General features: G+C 35.9%; 1 protein-coding gene across 20 annotated transcripts in view; it reads right to left on the reverse strand.

Moving 5' to 3' along the window:
• The window catches only part of NRXN1 (neurexin 1), a 1,158,814-nt gene that overhangs the window by 170,993 nt on the left and 964,379 nt on the right, over positions 1-23,442 (reverse strand). For all 20 annotated transcript variants that reach the window (XM_043468541.1, XM_043468544.1, XM_043468543.1 and 17 more), the window contains one exon: positions 12,478-12,649. In XM_043468541.1, coding sequence (XP_043324476.1) covers positions 12,478-12,649 — 172 coding nt within the window. The remainder of the gene's footprint in view (positions 1-12,477; positions 12,650-23,442) is intronic.

Consider the following 23,442-nt stretch of genomic DNA (forward strand, 5'->3'; position numbering starts at 1 on the left):
TTCTGTCCAGTTTTATATCTCATAAATCTAGCTAAAATACTTCATTGCTTCATTGGAAATACATATGGTAATATCTAGACAGACTTATGTTAGGTATATTCACTTTTGGGGGTCTCAGTGGACATTTTAAATGTTCAGGCCACCAGTACAGATAATATGCTCAAGATGACAAATTATTTCAATAATACTTAATATGAGGAAAGTTAGTCTTATACTTGCATGATGGGGGTAGGAAACTCAGATTCTTTCTAATGCTGTAAAACTCAAAAGGCTAAAACAAAACAGACTTTTAAATGCTTAAGATGAAAGTCTTTCTTTGAGAAATGTTCAACCCATGAGGCTAAATCTGACACAAAATATTCATCATCATAATTTAAATTTTAATATATGGCCTATTTAAAGGCTTCATACTTCAAAAGCTTTTCACATTTATTATGTCACTCCATCTTAATTAAGAACTAAAATATTAGGCTAGGTTACACCTTTGAATTGTTACAGAAATTAGGCTTATACTCTGTAGGAATAAGTGTATTTTCCTAATAACCATACAAACATGTTAATGTACAATTTAGACACAATAATTACATCTGACTTACCAGTTTTACAAAGGCAAGAAGTTTTGTGGCTTAAAATCTTTTTTAAAAAAGAATATAAAAAATTCCTGCAGTAATGTTATACAGAATTGAGTAAAAGATACTTTTAAATGAAAACCATGTATTTTTATTAAAAATGTTAAATAAAAGTTGTAAAAGATAGTAATGAAAGCTCTATATAACTTGCATCCAGCTTAACCTACTCCTACTATCTTAACCATTACACAATTATCAGAACTAAGAAATCGACATTGTTACTATGCTATTAATTAAAGACTTTATTTGGTTTTACTAGCTTTTAACTAATGTCATTTTTGTGTTCCAGGATCCAATCCAGATTCCCACACTGTATTTGTCATGATTAGATTGAGGTAACAAATTTTTGTTGAGAATACAAAGAATAACAGAGAATGATGTGCGTTTCTCAGTGTATTATATCAGGAGGTGCATGAAGTCATATTTCTTATTAATTGTGATGTGTAACTCAGTCATTTAGTTAAGGTGGTCTGCTGGATTACTCTGTGGAAAGTTTCCCTTTGCAAGAGACACATTTATTTATTTACTTTAATTAATTAATTTTAATTGGAGGGTAATTAAAATATTATGATTGTTTTTGTCATACATCAACATGAACCAGCCCCAGGTATACATGCGTCCCCCTATCCTGAGCCCCTCTCCCACCTTCCTCCCCAGTGCATCCCTCTGAGTTGTTCCAGAGCACTGGCTTTGAGTGCCTACTTCATGCACTGAACTTGCACTGGTCATCTATTCTACATATGGTAATGTACATGTTTCAATGCTATTCTCTCAAATTATCTCACCCTCGCCTTCTCCCACTGAGTCCAAAAGTCTTTTCTTCACATCTGAGGACACATTTAGACTACATATAAATTACTAGTCTCTACTCAAACTTTGATCCAGTAATTTAGCATCTATATGAGTATCTTGCCTTCAACAATTATTGCTTTGAAGCTCTAATGTTGAATTTCTACTGCCATCATCTTTCTACATTTGATTACTGGAATTCTTCCATAAGAGTGTCCCTGCTCCATCACATATCTATCTATCTATCTATCCCATTACTTAATGTCAGTACATGCTCACAGATATTTATTTCACTATTTGGGTTAAAAAGCAATATTGTACTTATTTTGTTGTTCAAATAGCTTCAGTTCTGACCAGTAGGAGCTCTTCCAGGTTGGTTCCTGTGTCCTTCTGTTATGCCTTTATATCAAGGGTCAATAAACTATGGCCTACATGTCAAATGTGTCCCTCTATCAATTTTTATAAATAAAGATTTATTGGAACTTAGCTGTGTGTGTATGTTAGTCGCTCTGTAGTGTCCGACTCTTTGCGGCCCATGGACTGTAGTCCACCAGGCTCCTTTGTCCATGGGATTCTCCAGGCAATAATACTGGAGTAGGTTGCCACTTCCTTCTCCAGAACTTAGCCATACCCATTATTTATTTATTATTTATTGAAGCTACTGACCTACAGTGGTGGAATTTAGTAATTGTAACAAAGATTACGTGTTTGCAAATCTGACAGTATTTACAATCTGGTTTTTTATAGTAAAAGTTTGTCAATCCTTGCCCTAAATTTTTTTTTAAATTATGAACTTTGGACAGTGTCCAAAATACATTTGCCACATTTAAGGTAGTTCATTCATAATATAGAACCCAGAATACATATTTTTCTAACTTTGTTATAACATTCTTTATGTTAAAGGATTTACTTTTCATGAAAAGGAAGGAGTGTGTTGTCAGTGTTCCCTTGGAATAAGTTCAGTACATGTATAAGAGAATAAACTATCAAGGTTAAGAATGTGATGGGGAAAAAAAGGTAAAAAATTACTAGTACAGGGAGAAAAATAGATAATCTATCTTTCTCCATGAGTTCCAAAGTTTTCTCTATACATGCAAAGGGATTTATTACCTTGTCCTCATAATAATAAAAAGTAATATTTTCCAAAGGTGTCTGATTAATACTCATTGTTGTCTTGACTACATTGGACACTTATTTCATCATACTTGACAGTCTTCAGATATTTTATCAATATATCTATCTGAATGAGACCTTTAAATCATGCGTTTTGATTTTAAGCATATTTATTATACAATGTGCCAGTGCCTAAATTGTATCAAACAGTGTATCAGTGGTCAAAATCTATTTATTGGAAGAACTATGACATCCCTGGAAACATACTTGTGAAACCAATTTTTCTAAAGTGGAAGTACAAAAGTTGGGTTTGTTCTATTTTTTAAAAAAAGGATTTTATTTAAACTAGCAAAGGTTACATCCAGGGCAACATCAGTGGTGAGAAGGTTACTATGATTAGAAGATTTAAAAAAAAAAGGGCAGTTACATTTCATAGGAAGCTTACTTCATTTGGGTAGCAGGAGGTTCCGCCTCATATGTCCATTAAATAGACTATATTTCTTTCCTCTAAAATGTCAACATCCTTAAGCTTGTTCTAAGCAGAGGTTCTGAAACTAGGTTAATAGGCCATAGGGATGTTGAGGCACAACTTCTAAAAATCATATGCATAACTCTTTGTACATGCAGATGTATGTATTTTTTCTAAAGGTGAGATACCTTATTTATCAGATTCTTATACAGGCAGAGATTCAAAGGAAATTAAGAAAAATTAACCTTGATTGGTCTAAAACTGAAGATAGTTACCTAATTTTTGTCCTCCATATAGGATTTTGACATCAGTATATGAAATTTTTACCTTTATGCTACTCTGCTACCTCTTGAGCCAACTGCCATTGTTGACTAGAAATAAAGTGACATTTAATTCCAACTAATTCCTAAGCTACTAAGAGAAGAAAAGTAGGTAGATGGCAGACAACGGGAAATACTAGGAAAAGTACAAGTCTTATTCATAGGTGGTATTCAAATACTGGCATTAAGAACTGAGAGAAAAAAAAAAACATAGCAGAATATTAAAAAATTGTTTAATCTTACACTAAAATACCAGTTTTTATCTGTACTTATCATAAGAATATATAAGTATTACTAGGCAATTTGATAAAACCTCTGGATACAATGAGGGGTCAGAGTGCTTGAGAAAAAATTAAGAGAAAGACTCATTGTGAAGTTGAGAACATGGCTGTTCTCCCATTAAACTCAGGTAATTATAAACTATTAAAGATACTTTTGGATAATAATCAAATTACAAAAGCACTATCACAAAACCATAAATCTCCTCAAAATCAACACATCACTTGCAAAAACTGAAGTTTCCTGAAAGCCTAATATCTTTTAAAATGTAATTTCTCTGACTTTCAGCCTTTAGCTATTTCTTAAAACCTATTTCGATTTCAGGTCTTAAAAACTAAATTTTCATTTATAGCAGCAACTATTTTTTGTTTGTTTCTGACATAAGTAATTCATTGTTTGTAACCAGTAGGCAGATTCATTCATGTGATCAATACCTTTGAAGAAAAGCCCTTGAACCCAATTCCTCAGTCAACATTTTTGGCTACATTTACTTAAAGTTTATAATAATGCCATTCTCTGTTTAACTCAGGTATTTTTCAGGAGTGGAATCAACACCTTCCTTTATTATGATAAAAATGTAAGCTTACAATAATAAAAAGATATTAATTAATAATCATTAACCAAAATGTACTTTGGAAATAATGGGGAACAAGAAGATACAGGGTAATCTTCTGGAAATCATAAAGGAGGGCTGCCATTCATATTATAAGATAGATTTATATTATCTATGTTTGCCAGCCTGTGTAATTTAATTGATGCTAAACCCCACCAAACCATGAGAGAACCTTTCTCTTTCTTTTGTCAGAAAATTAAAAATCCTAATATGGTTGTGTACTGTAACTGTAAGAAATCTTTCATATTACAAAAGAAAAAAAATGCAGAATATTTAGAATAAAAGAAAAAAAAAAGAAAAAATGAGAATATATAAGAAAAAGTGAGAAGTCAGTATATATCATTTCTTTCTATCTCCTTGGCTACAATTTCTCTGAAGCTAAGTATTTTAGGCAGATGTGTTTAATATACTGCTCAATAAAAAGTTCATTATGCTTGATCATTAAGAAAAGCCCCCAAAGTCTCAGAAAAACTAAATACCATGAAAGAAGATAATTAACAAAGGGAAAGTCAGAGTTTTAGTCACTTATTCTACCTAATACTGCTACAGTATTTGAAATTTCAGATTTCTCATCATAGGTAAGCTTCCTTTGGAAAATTTGGATGAGTAAACAGTTGACTATATCAAATAGACAGCCAAATATTTATATATTCACATAAATATTTATCCATGCACATCTGTACATTTGGCTAAAAACCATGAGCAAAAGACAATATTTAATGTTGAAGTTGAATGAGGAAATGGGATTTATTCAATAATTATTTATTAAGTACAATTTATTATGTAAGTACCATACATATGGAAAATTCAGCAGCGGTCATAGGACTGGAAAAGGTCAGTTTTCATTCCAATCTCAAAGAAAGGCAATGCCAAAGACTGCTCAAACTACCACACAATTTCACTCATCTTACACACTAGCAAAATAATGCTCAAAATTCCCCAAGCCAAAAAAAAAAAAAAAATTCCCCAAGCCAGGCTTCAGCAGTACATGGACCACGAACTTTCAGATGCTCAAGCTGGATTTCGAAAAGGTAGAGGAACCAGAGATCAAATTACAAACATCCACTGGATCATCAAAAAAGCAAGCGAGTTCCAGAAAAACATCTACTTTTGCTTTATTGACTACACCAAAGGCTTTGACTGTGTGGATCAGAACAAACTCTGGAAAATTCTTAAAGAGATGGGAATACCAGACCGCCTGACTTGCCTCCTGACAAATCGGTATACAGGTCATGAAGCAACAGTTAGAACTGGACATGGAACAACAGACTGGTTCCAAATCGGGAAAGGAATACATCAAGGCTGTATATTGTCACCCTGCTTATTTAACTTATATGCAGAGTACATCATACAAAATGCTGGGCTGGATGAAGCACAAGCTGGAATCAAGACTGCCGGGAGAAATATCAATAACTTCAGATATGCAGATGACACCACCCTATGGCAGAAAGTGAAGAACTAAAGAGCCTCTTGATGAAAGTGAAAGAGGAGAGTGAAAAAGTTGGCTAAAAACTCAACATTCAGAAAACTAAGATCATGGCATCTGATCCCATCACTTCATGGCAAATAGATGGGGAAACAATGGAAACAGTGAGAGACTTTATTCTGGGGGGCTCCAAAATCACTGCAGATGGTGAGTGCAGCCATGAAATTAAAAAATGCTTGCTTCTTGAAAGAAAAGCTAAGACCAACCTAAGCAGCATATTAAAAAGCAGAGACATTACTTTACCAATAAAGGTCCATGTACTGAAAGCTATGGTTTTTCCAATAGTCATGTATGGATGTGAGAGTTGGACTATAAAGAAAGCTGAGTACCAAAGAATTGATACTTTTGAACTGTGGTGTTGGAGAAGACTCTTGAGCATCCCTTGGACTACAAGGACATCCAACCAGTCCATCCTAAAGGAAATCAGTCCTGAATATTCACTGGAAGGACTGATGCTGAAGCTTAAACTCAAATACTTTGGCCACCTGATGCGAAGAACTGATTTACTGGAAAAGACCCTGATGTTGGGAAAGACTGAACGCGGGAGCAGAAGGGGACGACAGAGGATGAGATGGTTGGATGGTATCACTGACATGATGGACATGAGTTTGAGTAGGCTCTGGGAGTTGGTGATGGGCGGGAAAGCCTGGTGTGCTGCAGTCCATGGGGTCTCAAAGAGTAGAACATGACTGAGTAACTTAACTGAACTGGCCACACTATGTGCCAGGTCATCGACTGGAGTCGGTTAAAGTTGGTAATGTATTTAAAGAATTATTCAAATCTTCTGCATGGTTTATCATTTTCCATAAGTGAGTTAGATTTTCACTGCCTTAACTTTTTTAGGAGGGAAACAAAATTCAGTCATACCTTTCCTGTATCTCTACATTTAACCAAGACAGGGGCAAGTTTTCTATCAGGATACAGTTTTTCTCCTTAATAATCCTGAAGAATTCTAATACTTGAATCCTCTAATGAACCACTTCTCTTCTAGTAACTGAAATTAAGTTTCAAGTGATGTTGCTGAGAAATATATATAAATTAGTAAATATATAAAGTTTGAAAGTATGTCAACCTAAAGGTTGAGTGTTGTAGGAACAGTAAAATAGTATGATTCATAAATGGTTTACTTAATTTGCTAATAAAGTTTTTAAAGTAAGGTTAAAAATTAATCAGTGCCTACTAATGAGTTATTCAAAAATTTAGTGATGGAAACTATGACATTGTAAGAAACTTATTTTTATTCCACGGGTTACTATTTTTTTAATACTCATAAGATTGTATGTATGTGTGTCTTTGTGGGTCAGCAGTAGTATGACTGACCACGTAAGTCACAATATTTGGTTATGAAGAATGTACCTTGCTGTGTTGAGGATACATCTAATGATCTCTCTTCATTTTGGTTTTTCTCTCCCAGACAAGATAAAGTACACAGAGTTAGTGGACAAGTTTCACGTGTAGTTTTGGCTCTGTTACAAACTAGCATAGTGATACTGATCAAATCCATTAACCTCTCCAACATTCCATTTTATTGTATAAAAATGAAGAAGCTGGAAGAGAAGATCTTTGAAGTTCCTTCCTCCTTCAAGTGCTATGATCATAAATGAGATAGATTTTTCTGAATTATATCACACAGATTAAATTTTCAGTTTAAAAAATAAAAATATAAAATGCTCAAATCAATGAACATTTTACTACCAAATAGGAAACTTTAAAGGATGGAATGGCTTAAATACCTAACCAATAAATAATCATGACTTGAACTAAAAATCAATTAATTAATCTAAATTAAGTTTGAGGAATTTAAAGGGAAATCATCAATATGGCCTTTCTCGAGCTCTGAAATATTTTACAAGCCTTTGAAGATGAAAAGAAAGCCAAGAGTTAGAGATAATATCGGTAAGACCTTTGAGCCAAATTAAATGGTCATGCAGACAGCATTTACGCCCACTCCTTAAAGTCTCCCCTTGAGTTATTCCTCTTTCTTTCCACTCTTCCATCCCTAAACTATCTGCTTTATTTTTACACTGCTCCAGACTGCCACTTTTTCTTTATTCAAACTCTAATAGCAACTAAACTCTGGATGCCTAACTTTGAGGCTAATCCATTTTATTTGACATCTGTAGGTTTTCAAAGAGACTAAACTTTAAGTAAACCAAAACTATGTCTTCTATACTCATTCCTACCACAGGTTTTCATTTCATTGTTACCTAGTGCATTCTGGTGGTCACATAGCAGCACCAGAACATTGAATGATCCATGGTTAAATTAAGAGAGAGACAGAGACAGAGAGAGGAACTAAAAAGTAGAACTGACTCTCCTTTTACTTGGCTGTTCATGAGGTCTTTTTTTTTTTTTTTTTCCCATGAGGTCTTCTAATATATTCTATATTCAACCTCTTTGTTTTCTCACACCCTCACATCTTATTTTAGGCTTTATCTTTTGACACCTGCACTTTTTAAAAGCTTTCTAATTATTTTGTCTCTATCTGTTCCTGCTAATCCCATTAAAATGAATGCATGTCACCCTCGAAGTAAAAATCTAGCCTTTCAAGACCCAAATCAAATTTCCTATATTTTTTGTAGCCTTAACTAGACCACTCTCTAAAATGGCTCTTCCTCCTTGGAACTAATTTTATCTCCGTTTTCTTAGCATGTCTTATTCAGAAATTAGCTGAATATGATATGATAAAACTTGTATTTTCTCACATAATACATTAATTTTGAACATTTTTATGTATCTCTGTAACCAGATGGTAAGTCTAGAAAGTTCTTATAATATAGTACATGTTTGTTGATTTGATGTATTAACTTGGACAGGAATAAAATGGATATTTGACTTTGTATAGAATAAATAACATCTTTTTGGCACACTGTGGTAGAAAAATGAATCCAAAAGTTTAACCTCAAAGGTAATTGTGATTTATATGGATTAATCTTTAGTGTGGGCAAGTAAAATTATCTTAGGCTTTGTGGATTAACATCATGAGAAGAGGAAGTCTATTTTGGTTGAGAGAGAAAATTTTACTAACTGCAATTAGGAACAAATCAGGGATTAATGATGCATTATATTCTAGAGCTTTAACTGATAAGCACCAAGAAATGACTTTCTCAACTTTAAATGGTTTGCACAATATTATTTCTATACTTTTCTCCATGCACAGAGCATAATGAAAACTGGGTCTGCTATTCAGAAAATTCAATATTTATTCTAACGTGAATTGTTGAGTTATGAGAATATTTCATACACTCCAAAAGAGCATAAAATCTACCCCTGCTAATTAGTTTCTCTATGAAAGCCTTCCAGACAATTACAGGCTAACGGTACTGGTCAATGCTTTAGATGCTTTTCATTAAAGGTATAGTGTCGCTACCAGATGAATTGCTTCATAGAAAAGCACTTACCACAAAGCACTATAATGGAAGGTTAAGCGGTATACTTAATTACTAATTTCAACCCCTATTACCTATATTTTGCAGTGCAGGCACTTAAAAAGGAACCAAATATAGTCAATTGGTTCCCACTTTTCTGATTACAGGATTTAGTGGTAAAAGCATTGGTCCAGCTGTTTTTCTAATGAATAATAATCAAAAACCTTTTAAAATAAAACTGCTTATACTACAAACCAATATAAAAGAGATATACTAAACATTTCTATTGAATTTATATATACGATCACTTTGTTCTAAAAACTTTAATCTAGGTGACACGTACTTAGAAATCTCTGTATTCACTCTTCATGGCACTGTTGCCAATGAAGCTCCGAGAGAAAAGGTATTTGAAATTTTCATGGCTTATTTCCTATCTCAATATCATGCTGAAATGCAGGCAGAGCAGATGATTAATAAAATGCCTGATGACAACCATGGTGATTCCCCTGAGTTTTTTACATGCTGTTCATTAACTTTTTATGTGTATATATCAAAATTCCTCACAACTGCTCTAATTTCCTTCAGGGCAGATTCAGTGTTTTACCCTTGATTATATCCTTCAGAATAACTGCAAATTTGCTCACCTTTGATTTATTAATTATATCTAAAACAATTTTTGCTGGAAGGACTCTTAGAGTCTTTGACTAAATATAAAAGGTGAAATCGAAATTGAGTATTTCTAGAGCTTTGCTCCTTAATTATCATGATTTTGCTAGCTTCTGACTTTTAAATATATTTTATATTGAGAAAACATTTAATTGATACATAAGACATTATATGTGTAAAAAATATAAGCCTAGAAAAAATACAAATATTTGTTAACTTTCCATGATAGTGCTTTGTGGTAAGTGCTTTTATATAAGTTTTATGAGTTAATTAATACTGCTCCAGCCTCAGCTACTAGGATTCAAATTAGACATTAGCAGGCCACAAAACTGATTCATTGGAAAAGACCCTGATGCTGGGAAAGATTGAAGGCAAGAGGAGAAGAGGATGACAGAGGATGAGATGGTTGGATGGCATCACCAACTCAATGGACATGAGTTTGAGCAAGCCCTGGGAGTTGGTGACGGACAGGGAAGCCTGGTGTGCTGCAGTCCGTGGGGTCGCAGAGAGTCGGACACGACCGAGTGACTGAACTGACCGATGCCACAAAATGACAGAGGTCACCCCTTTTTGGACTGTGCCTAGAATATAGTATCTGGTAGGTACACAATTAAAGTGCTGATAATCAGATAAAATATTTTAAAATAATGAGGTATAGAAGTTTTTAAAAGCATAAAAGATTTATCTAAATGCATTATTAGTACATCAGAAAACTAGGTTCTGTTTATGTATGCTTGGGAAATGCATACTATATTTCTCTTTTAGAGATTCAATATGGCATTACTATAAAGTCCAAGTGTAGATATTTTTAACTTCTTTTAACCCAGAAATTCCCAAACTAATTTGAGAGTGGGACTTCCTCTCTCCTCCCATAGGTCACCATTAACATTCTCTAGAGCAGGGTTCTTAAAGATACTGGTTTGGAAAGTGTAACAAGAGTGAAAAGTTAATGAACTAAGATCATTTTAATGAGCTAACTGGTGAAACCAAGTTGTTTCAAGAGGCAACTGCAGCACTCTAATATAAGAGTAACAGGATTTGTCCTTTTACAAGTTCGGGTCCACTGTTCACAGAGGACCACATCCCAGGGGCAGAGTCTAGACCTTATCCTATGTTATGTCTTCAGTGGTATCCAGTGCAATGATTTCCTCTCAGTAAATAGGTATTGATTAATCTGGATTTTAGATTAAAATCCAGTCGACTCCTGTTATTTCACTAAGGCTGCAGTTATTATAAAAATTACATTTCTATTAGAATTCAGTAAATGTGATAAGGGTTAGCAGAGGCTATATAACACTGCATTCACATTTAAGTTACTTTGCTTCCAGATCTTCCATCCCTTCCTCTTATTATAGTTGGTAATAGAAGGTGTGCCTTCTCATAATTGTAGTCTAAGACCTGGATGATTCGAAGAAAATCAATTCAGGAAATATCTATTATATCTATTAATTGACAGTATTTTAAAAGGCACTGGGTACATTATTAATGTGCTTGCCTAAGAATTCTGTATTTTCAGAAGAAGAATTTTATTACACTAAATTCAGTATATATTTGTAAAGCATCAGATTTACAGAATAGGTTTGAAATGCAGCTTAAATATGTAGATGTTATAAATAATAAAAGGTCCCAGAAGGCATCACAGATATTTCATTTCATAATTATGTGTAACTACTAAGGAAAAGTGGTTTTTATTTTGTAAGTTAGTTACTTCCTCGAATTACTTCTTGCAAGAAACAAATACTGTAATAGAGTAATTTCTATATAAATTTTGGTAATCATTTTATTGTGCTAAATGAAATTTTCTTTTTTTAATCTTTCTATCATGCTATAAATCTGCTGCTGTATATAAAAGAGTTGTTTCCAAAAGAGGTGCACAGAAAAATGAGACGATGTTTCTAGTAGTCTATTTTGCACTAAAATATGGAAAGGATAATAATTAGAGCAAAATACCTTTGTGCTTTTAATTTGAATTCTACTTTAAAATGGCATTTTAAAAATTGAGAGTATATGCAATCGCAAATAACACTGGTTTAATTTCTAATCTACTGTCTGTTTCAGTAATAGTACTGACAAAACTCATTAGTGGTGAAGAAAGATAATTTTATTTTATCAATAATAGCTTAACATTCATTTTATAGACTTGAAATGACTAATGCTAGTGTCACAGAATCTGTGTAAAACCGCACGGTTATTTGACAGTGAAAACAAATGTCATTCACCTACATGTTCTTCTAGCTGCTAATTTACCGTACTATATAGAGCTCCTTTACTACTTCGCTGTTTGTCCCCGCCTGCAGCTTTCATGAGTTTTCAGCTATGTCCCACCATCAAAGGAACTGTCTCATCCTATTTTCTTTCAGAGAAAAGTGGTATAATATTCCCTCTCTTAGCTTTAAATTTTAACTTTGTTACTTTTGACAAAGCCTTTCCTTTGTTCAAATGCAAGGATCCAGTAAAAAGAGCTTTGACATGTTGTGCCTTTTATGTGTGCATTTTTCTGGTTTCACTGATGTCCGGAATTTTGCAAACTATAACGTGTGCCTTCAAGTTCTCCTATATAAATGCCATTTGTGCACTGTATCAAGAACAGTTTAGAACAGCATTACGTTCACACGACTCTAACGTCCAATAAATACTTGATGGTTTCTCAGAAAACCCACAATGGGGAGAAACGGACGCAAAACAATGCTTCGTTTTCGTTTGTCTTTCATAAAGTCTTCCCCCGATACACACTCACTGGCTTACCTGCAGGGTAGCGCTCGATCACCGGCCAGCTGTCCACCTGTAACGTGGCGTTGCCGCCACTTCTCGTGAAACGGACCACGTGGTATTTCCCATCGTTAATGATTGCATTGGACTCTTCGATGGCGATGTCATCTGTCCCAACATTAAATTTAACTCCAATTTTCCCTTGATGCTGGAAGAGAGCAGAGGAGTAAAAAGAGGTGAGTGAAGTTGTGCTGATTCATCAGTATTTAGTAAGGATTACATTCAGGGTATTGCTCAAAAGCATGCTTCAGAACAACAGTTGCTCTCCTCCGATTTTATTTCTTAAAACGTGTGCTATGTTATTGACATCTGGGTAAATCTGAAGCATCTCTCTCATGGATAATTAATATTTCAAAAGACATGCTTTCAAGAGAATTGAGCTGCCTTCTTCCCAGAGGTTGCCACAGACAAGGTGCACAGCTGCCTGTGTGGAACGATATACTTTCATGTTCTTTAACATACTTCCTTTAATCCATGCCTTCCATCTCACAAGAAAAATGAGACTTGAAATTCTCGCTTTTAATAACTGGTGAAATCAGAGCAATAAAGTCTATTTCTGAATATAAAGTGGACACAGGCTCACAATATAGAAAATCATTCTATAGAGTATGGACACACAGACAGGCATTTAGTGAGTGCAATCATTATTCACACACACAGAAAATCCTCCTATGCTAAGAATCTGAAATTTACTCAAATTATTTTATAGATGATGAAATTATGATGCAGGAAGGTGCAATGACTTGTTCAAGGTTGTATAATTAAAAAGAGGGATGCTACAGTTAGAATTCAGTTCCCTCATTCTTAGCATATATCTAAGCTAAGATGAAGTTAAGATATGGCTATCTAAAATTAACTCTCTAAATGATGTGAAGCAACACTACAAATTATTCTCAGTGCAAAGTTTGTGGCTGTTAACTTTATACTTTGATTATACAAAGCAGTAAAGAAAAACATGTGCTTATGCCCTCTGCCTTTGAGAAGCCTTCTCTAACAGCAGGGCTGTCAACTCTAGCAAGAGTTCAGTTATTTTTAAAGCATGTGGATTTGCCCTTAATCAGTGCAGAGAACACTTGCACTGCAGGCCCTTGTCAGAGTACGTAACCTCAAATTGTCTGCAGCTCACCTTTTGTCAAACCTCAGTTGAGAGGAGCAACATGGGGGGAAAGGGATGTAAAGGACACATAGTCCATCCACTCCTGCAGAAATTTAAAATCAGGACATCAGAAACCTGAAGATTTGGACCACATCCTCTTGACCTCTGGCTGGATTCTCATCATTGAACTAAGCAGCAAGAGTATGACATCAGCTGACACTGAGAGTTATTGTTAAAAAAAAAAAAAAAAAAAAAAACACCACCAACAACAACCTTGTATAACACTGCATTAATTGAAGGGAAGTATTTGAAGATATTTGGGACACTGATCATTGTCATTGTTCCCTTCTGTTTTTCTTAGTCCTGATTCTTAGGGTCCACAAAAGAGCTCTTTCCTGTAATAGGTTAATACATCTTTTATTTTTGTGTGTTTTTATTTGTTTTGTGCTTGATGGACAATATGACAAAATCACAGTTCCTTTCTGACTTTGGTTATTAGGAAACTCAGAGTCAAAATGAGGAGGGATATTTAACAAGCCACATAGACCTCTGCTCTTCTGTTTTAACCTGGGCTTATTTTTATATTCTACCATATTTCTCAAGTTTCTTACTTTTAAGTATATGCCATTGTAAGGCATTTTTCTTTCTTATAGATTGATTCAGAAGATAAGCAAGACGATTCCAACAAACACTTTTTATCCAAGGACCTATAAAGACTTTTGTAGAAAATTTTAAAGCCTAGGTATTTTGTATAAACACTCATTATTTTTTCATTTTAGTAGGATTCCTCTTTGCTCATTTTCAGTAAAATATTTAACATGGCATATTTATATTTTAACACCTGTGATACAATGCCACAAGAAAAATTTTAAGAATAGTTTATTAAGTTATCTTTATTTAAGCAACAACTCTATAGTGTCCTAAGCACTTTACCAATACTAACTCAGATATTTTTCCTATCAGCTCCAAGAGAGGGGTACTATTCTGTCCTCATTTGACCGATGAGGAAACTGAAGCACAGAATGATAAAGCAATTTAGCTAAGGTCATGCAGCTAGAAAGAGAAAAGCTGTGACTCAAACCCAGGCAGTTGGACTCCAGTGGTTGAGCTCCTAACCATTACAGGAGGCTGAATTTTAGGAATACTGGGTCACCCTCTAGCTACGGGTAGCATATTTGGTAAATCTGGTTGTTCTTTGTTACTTGTTTTATCCTTCTGGTTAGAATAGGAGCACTATGGAGGCTCTTATTATGCTCTGCAGATTGTTTCTATGTATCAATCAAGGCGTGCTTAAAATAATTTTAGAGAGGATAGTAAGCAACTGATACATGGACATTTGTTGTTGTTCAGTTGCCCAGTCGTGTCCAACTCTCTGTGACCCCATAGACGGCAGCACACCAGGCCTCTCTATCCTCACCATCTCCCAAAGTTTGCTCAAGTTCATGACCATTGCATTGGTGATGCCATCCAGTCATCTCATCCTCTGACGCCCTCTTCTCCTTCTGCCCTCAATCTTTAACACAGACATAACTGGATGTTAAAATGGACACTTTTGTCTCAGTTTCAGCTGCAATCTTGACATGTCAGTAAGTAAAAAACAAAGAACAAACAAACAAAAAAGGCCAGCTTTCAGCTTCCATTTTACAAAATGAGGTACAAGACTGCCTAAGCCAGACTTGCAAAGAAGAGTACTGAAAACTACTTTTGGGACCCTTGAATAATTACCTATTTGCAGCCAATTAAAAAGGCAAGAAAGACCAAAAGGTGACTGATAATTAGAAGAGGACTTTTGGAGAAAATTGGGGTGTGATGTGATTTGCATGTACCTCCAAGATAGAAGGTTACTTTTCCCTTATCTTAGGGGTACAGGGGAAGGGGACTTTAACGGCACATCCCAGGAAGTTTGATACTTGTCTCCTGGAAGTTGGGAGCAGTTGTGGGGGTAATCAGCCACCCCAGCTGCCCTTGCCTGGGATTTGACTCTTGCCCAACAAATATTCAAGGGGAGAGACTATGACTGACTGATGCTCTAATGGCAGAGCAAGGAGTTACTACTGCCCCAGGGCTAACCTGTGTAATACTTCATTAGAGGAAAGAACAGGTGAGCATTACACATGGATCATGGGTTAGAAAGCCAGCTCAGGACGGTGCTGTATTCTATCCAAGAGGGTCCCTGGAGAGAGAGGTACTGAGTAGTGAAAACAACTCAATGGAAACAGCATGGAGTTGCAGTGATGAGTGCCCACGGACTGAGGTGAAATCCTACATGACTATCTGAAGGAGGTACATTTACCCTCTTTCAGGGAATTGCAAGTAAAGAAATTTCAACCATGTGGTTAAGAGCACACACACACACAAATCCCACCAAAATGTCCCCCAAAAGTGCTCCTCCGAGCCAAATTTAAGCATGGGCTAAACCCAGCTAGATGGTTACTACTTTATTAGCCAAGTAAGATCATTTCTGCTGCTTATCTCCTCTTCCTTCTCCTGCTTCATACCTGGAGGAATCAGAAAGGAGGAGGAGTAAAGGCCTTGGAAGTAAGAGGAGACATGACCCTGTTCCCTCACCCAGTGCAAGCAGCAGCTCCAAGGCAGCCCAAGCAGGCATAAGAGACTGGCTTTAACTGAAACTGTATTTATTATTACAAATGAGTAAGCTGAAATTGGGCTTCCCAGGTAAAGAATTTGCCTGCCAATGCAGGAGACTCAAGAGAAGATCCCCTGGAGTAGCAAATGGCAACTCACTCCAGTTTTCTTATCTGGAAAATTCCATGGACAGAGGAGCCTGGCAGGTTCCAGTGCATGGGGTCGCAAAGAGTCAGACATGACTGACAGACTGAGCCTACACATAAACTGAAATTACATCGCCATGAACAGAGGACTTTTTTTCATTATCCAAGAGTGACCAAAGTAATAATGAGACTTTTCCTAGACTTTACTGGAGTGAAGAAGAAATATTCCATGGAACAGTTTTAAATTCCTGTCACAACCTAGGAATCCACTCTTTCACCATAACAAGCATGTGAGGATATTTGTTACTCTAGAGTTGATTGCTTTAGTGTTTCTTCTATTATAGACATGTATCTTATCCCAGAATAGACAGGAAGAAACTCTTAAAGTTTACTACTTGTTCTGACAGGAAGGCTGCAGAAGGCTATTTTCATCAGAGTTCTAATCATTAAGGAGATTCAAGTTCTGTGAATAGACATGTTACAATGCTAAAGATACAAAACGCAGCAAAATCTGAAAAATCTGAAAAATGCTTTAACTTATTCCCATATTTTTTGGCAATATGAAATGTAAAATGCTTATTTTCTTTTTTGAGTTTATATATATAATTCACTGGGGCTTCTCACATGGCTTAGTGGTAAAGAATCTGCCTGCTGAGCAGGAGATGTGAATTCAACCTGTGGGTTGCAAAGATCCCCTGGAGAAGGAAATGGCAACCCACTCCAGTATCCTTGCCTGTGAAATCCCAGGGACAGAGGAGCCTGGCAGGCTACAGTCTATGGGATCTCAAAGAGTCAGGCGTGACTTAGCTACTAAATCACCACCACCATATAATTTATTGGGGTCTAGTTGCTTTATAATGTTGTATTAATCTCTGCGGTACAATGAAGTGAATTGGCTATATGTATACATACATTCCCTCCCTCTTGGATCTCTCTCCCACTCCCCACCCCATCCCACCCATCTTGGTCCCCACAGAGCACCGAGCTGAGCTCCCTGCACTATGCAGCAGATTCCCACTAACTATCCATGTTACCCATAGTAGTGTTATATGGTAATCCCAGTCTCCCAATTCATTCCACCTCCTCTCCACCGCTCCATGTCCACTCGTCCATTCTCTATGTTTGCATCTCTATTTCTGCCCTAAAAATAGGTTCATTTGTACCATTTTTCTAGGTCCCATGTATACGTGATAAAATATATATCTTCTAGGGTAAAGAAATCCCCAGATTTCTCAGGGATTCATTTCTTGCAACAAAACAGACTATTAAGAACAGTGAGAACTGGTGATACTTGGAGAGCTTCTGACTTTAAACGATGCTCATATTGTCCTGCATATGCTAATTTGGTCCTTCAGTTTCCAACATTTTTGACATCTCATGGATTCAAAGTCCAGAGTCAACTAGAACTAAATTATCCCCAAGTAGGTTCAAACAATAGACTGTATCCTAACACGGACATCATTTACTCCACTCCAGGTTGCATCAAGTTCTTGAAAAACAATTTAAGTATAAATAATAGCCAATAGGCCAATTTTCCCCCTAAAAACAAATAAAAAGGCATATAAACAATAAAATATTAATAGCAAGCATATTTAAAGAACCAATATTTATAGTTCTATTCAGAAATTGTAAATATTCTCAAAACACACCCCTCCCATATTAACAGGATAGAAAGTCATTTCAATTACATAAACAATAAAACTTACTAAACTTTCTTGCCAATGGATAATTACAACTTAAAAGAATTCATTTCAAATTCTTATTCTCTGGGATTAAATGTGATTGTCTGTAGCAAATTCTCATGAATATTGCATTAGCAAAACCAGCAGTAGTTTCACCGGACATGTACTTATCTTTGAATACTGTATCTTTCTTAAAATAGCTAACTGGCTCACACAATAATTTCAAAAGTCTATTATGAGAATATCAGTAATGAGGCATTTATAATTTAATGAAGTCTTTCCATGGATTCATTAAATAAATAGTGACAAAGGTAATTATTGATTTTTTCACATAAGCTGATTTCACAATAAGGATTATATTATTAAACCAAGTTAAAAGGAAACATGAAAGATGACACCAGGAAGGAACTTGAAAGATTTAGACAGTGACACTAAAGTTAATTCATCTCTTAGTTCCATCTGCAATCACATATTCATTTGAAAAATATTTGTTTTAACCAAGATCTGAATTTAATGATTTACTCAATATCTTGGGCATACTTCAAGCAGGATATTTGTATGTTCAAGATGCAGATATATTCCAATCTATATGCATATGAAACAGATACAACAAAATATATATACTATGGCATACAGATATGTCCACTGCTTGTTAGGAAGAAGAGTTTAGCTCAATTATGTACAAGAAAATGTTAAAAAAAAAAAAAGAAAGAAAAATAAAAAGTGTCTTTTCTGTTGTTGTTAATTTATTTATCATACTCTTATAGTACCACTAAACAAAATAAGAAAGTGTGTAATCCAGCATGGCATGTAGATTAGCAAAGAGACTTGCTTATGGTCTATAAGCTTCTGTTCTGCCACACAATACAGCTCTATACTCCCCTCTGGAGAGAACTTGATGATGTCTTCAAATGCACTCAATACTCAGGTTCATTTCCCATTGTACAGAACAGCCCCCGTTGTCCAAGTCTACACTGTCAACTAAAATCAGAGTCAGGTTAAATGTTGTGTTTTTGCTCCTCCAGAGACTAATCCTCATCAGGGAACAAGATTTTAAGGCTGATGGTGACGCTGAGACCTAGAGTCTCCGCTGCTGGGAGTAAGTGACACTGCAAAGTGGCAGTCAGAGAGGCTCCTATTCTCTCACCTCAAAGTAGAGACACCAATTCAGATAATTGCTAATATAATACCTGAACATTTTCCAGTGAGTGACTCAGGGGTCCGCATGGTAGAGACTGTCTTACCTGTCTAGATGGACTGTAATGTCAATGTGGTTTGGATCTAGTCATTTTAACCTGGCACTGAGCTGGCAATGTACTCTCTCTCCCCAATAGAAACCCCACACCATTTCAAAAACAGAAGGTCACTGCTCCCTTGTCTTCCACTTTCCCTATTGACTAATACTTTTTCCTTCAGTTAATAAATACAAAATTGAATAATATGAATTCTGCATTTGATAAGCATGCAGACAATACAAACAGGTCATGTGTGTTTTCAATCAAATTGGAGAAATAACGGGGAGATAAATAATGCATGAAAATACTCATACCCCTAAAAGAGGGGAGGGATTGGCAGGAGGAGCAGAGCTGCTCTGTGAGGAAGGTTTCAAAGTGTCTCAGGACGCCTTCGACTGTGTGACAGGAGCAAGCCAGTTGAACAGCTGTCGGCCAGCCAGTGGATACCAAAAAGATTCAGGGATGTAGAAGGTATGTTCTCTCTGCCTCCCGTCTCTCTCTCTGGGCCCTACACGCTACAGGGCTCACTGAGCACCAGACATTCAGTAATAATAGAACGAGGCATTCTCATAATAGACTTTTGAAATATACCAGGAATCTACCTGAAACTCCTAGTTGACCTAAAGCTAACTGTTATTTTCTCCATCTGCTCAGAGAGTTTAAATAATGTGCCTCAAATCATACAACTAATAAATATAAGTATGGAAAGCTCATCAAATTGGAGGAATTTTGTAAAAACAAAGTATTTTCAATTGTGTCCATGTTCTACAAGATCCTGAAATCAAAGAATGGAGTCAAGAGCAGGGTTATTGAGAAATACACCTTTCTTTTTGGCTGATGACATTTCACAGCACCACACGATAAAGAACCAGAAGTGGCTGAAATCTAGAGTGATCACTGTAGCGAGATATCATTAAAGGCTCATGCATTCTAAGAAAATCATATTTTCATTTACTCATCAAATCTTCATGGAGGACAGTATACCTTTTCTAATGTGCCCCTATTCTTTAGATTGCTATAGCTTCTTTGATTCCATGAAACTATATCCTGACAATGGTATCACCCTTCTGGAGGCTTATACTCATCTCCTGGTCCTCAGACTGTCTAATAAAACTTTGTAAGCTCACGACAGCTCCCCAACCCAGACATCTTGTTTTAGGTATTAGTTTTTATGTACCTGTTGTAACTCCTCAACCATATGATAAAGAACTTGAGAGTAAAAAAACAAACAAAAACCCCAAACTGACTTATTCCTTATTGTTTCCTTCACAGCACTGTGAGGACTACCTCGGTATTTACAGTTTTCCGAGGCTCTTGCACCTACACATTCCTTTTTAAATTGAGATCTAATTCACCTACCATAAAATCTGTCCTTTTAAAGTATACGCTTCAGTGGTTTTAGAACATTCGCAAGGTTGTGCAAGCATCACCATTATTTAATTCCAGGATGTTTTCATCACACTGCAATTTTCTTTTGATGAGATAATGCATATAAAGTTCTTAGCACACTTAATGGCCACTCAGCACCTCTGAGCTCAATTATTATTATTACTTCTATCATTGCTATTCTTACATTTGGAAAACAATGTTTTACTTCACAGTAGTTTGATGGAAGTTAATTAAAACAATGCTTGAATTATATAGCCATTGCAGTGCAGTTAGAACATACAGTACCTTGACTGATTTTCACAACAATTTGTGAAGTACCATATCTACTTTGCAAATAAAAAAGCTAAAGAAAAACTGAAAGCGAAAGCTTGGAAAAACTGAGAACAGACCAAAGTAAAAGCATCTCTCTACCAGCCGGCTTAAGAGGGACTATTCTAAAATCTAATCATGCTTACCTATGGTATAAACTGTTCAGCCATTGTTTGTACTGAAGCAGAGACTGCTCGATTAGACACCCCTTTATGAACCCTCCAATGTCAATGATACTATCATTCTATGAAAAGCCTAAATGGATTGCTTAGTGGTTAGTATAGAGGGAGACAAAATAAAAAGAGAGAGAGAGGGAGAGAGAAGGAGGGAAGGAGGGAGAAAGGAAGAAAGGACTTGTTAGTTTTTTGAAATGAACCAAAGGCAACTAAATTTGAATTTGAGTCCTAGATTTTTTCAAAGTTTATACAATAGCTAAGATCTAGGATTGTGTTATATTTTTAAATCATAAATTCTTCAATTTATAAGGGGAAAGGGGATATCCCACTAGATTGATGTATCAGAATAACCTAGGAGGTTTTTGTAAACCTTATGTGTTTTTTTTTTCCCCCCAAGAAAGTATAACCCTTCTCTTCAGAGGGGATGGAGAGACTTGTCTTTATGGGTAAGATCACATGGCTTACCACGTTTGTAGGACTCGCTGGTGGTGGTGAGCACAGAAGCCAATGAGTTGTTCTTTGGAGGACAGATAGACCCTGAGTTCTGGTGATAACACTGACTCTTCAATGCCTCCATTTCCTCACATTATCTCTCCTTAGATGAAATTAAGTCAATAATCAGAATACCGTTGGGATGAAACTAGCCTACTACATGACTGGTGGGTGTGTTTTTGAAAGGGGCAATCATCTTACTGTTGATATTTTGAAACTATCTCTATTTTGCTTACCAAATGAGCCTATACTGGATTTTGCTGTGCTTAGTAGCTTAGTCATGTCCAACTCTTTGCAATCCCAAGGACTGTAGCCCGCCAGGCTCCTCTGTCCATGGGAATTCTCCAGGCAAGAATACTGGAATGGGTTGCCAAGCCCTCCTCCAGGGGATCTTCCCAACCCAGGAATTGAACCCAGATCTCCCACATTGCAAGCAGATTCTTTACTGTTATCTTTTATATTTTAAAAGACATTCTCCAACCATTATGAAGTTTTCCCAGTGTGGCTATGGGTTCATAAATCTCAAGTTTTTTTCATCACACTTTCCACGGTTCAAATAGCATATCTCTGCATGATGCCACACAACTCTAGGATGAAATAAAGCAAATTTATTCTCTTGGGAATCAGAGACAGCTATTAAAGATCATTAATTCTGCATTTCCATCCACTGAAATAAATAGCAACCATCATAAAATAAAAATACACATCTTTAAATGTGTCCTTATATATAAAGAATGTGTACTATCATTAAGCTCTCTTTCCCTGAATAATCAAAAAGCAGAAATTAAGCAGAGTGAAAAGCAGGCATTGACTGGTGAGCCATCTCAGGTTCTTAATTTTTCACAGTAAGATCTCTGGTTTAAACATGTAGCCCAGTGGTCTGGCATCATGACAAACTTCTCGAGCTGCTGCATGGAGATATAAGGTGACACCTGCTTAAGCCTTATCAAAAGTTCAGTGGGTTGATCAGATATGGCTTGTTTGCTTATGGTTTTTTTAATTTGTTTTATTATAACCTTTAAACCTTTGGTTGGGTGTTAAATTAGCTTTGGTCACATTTTATGGTCATTCAGGAAACTGTAGGCAATAAACACTGGGTTTCAGCTGCTAATTAAAACCATAACCTTTATTTCTCTGCTTCTCTTTGATTCCTTGTCTTTGGGCTGTTACACTGCTTGTTATTAATTCCTGCCCAGGAATTGGACAGGAATAGGACATTCAACTCTCCCAGTTGCAACAGTTGTTGGAATTTATACATAAAATAGTTTTTCTATAAAAGAAGTCCAGGATTATTTGTGGATTTCATTTACTTGTATCCCAGAACCATCATTTTCATGGAGAGCTGACTATGCAATTATGGTCTGACTTTCAAATTTCCACAGCATAGAGAACACTATCTTTCAGACAAGAGATAAAACATCTATGGATGGTGACTTTAGTCCTCTTCATGGTAAACATTATCTTAGTAACCAGGTTGTAAGTAAAGTAAAATTAGTCTTTATATTTACAAAATCTTTAGGGACTTCCCTGCTGGCTCAGTGGTAAAGAATCTGCCTGCTAATGCAGGAGAAATAGGTTCATTCTCTGATCCAGGAAGATTCCACATGCCACAGAGCAAATAGTTGTGCCACAACTATTAAATTTGTGCACCAGAGCTGAGGAACCATAACTACTGAGCCCGTGTGCCTAGAGCCCACACTCTGTAATAAAAGAAGTTACCACAGTGAGAAGCCCATACACCACAACTCGAGAGTAGCCCTCTGCTCACCACAACTAAAGAACAGCCTGCATAGCGATGAAGACACGGCACAGCCAAAAAATAAATAAATA

Source organism: Cervus canadensis, chromosome 5, assembly GCF_019320065.1.
Source record: "Cervus canadensis isolate Bull #8, Minnesota chromosome 5, ASM1932006v1, whole genome shotgun sequence".
Classification (NCBI taxonomy): Eukaryota; Metazoa; Chordata; class Mammalia; order Artiodactyla; family Cervidae; genus Cervus; species Cervus canadensis.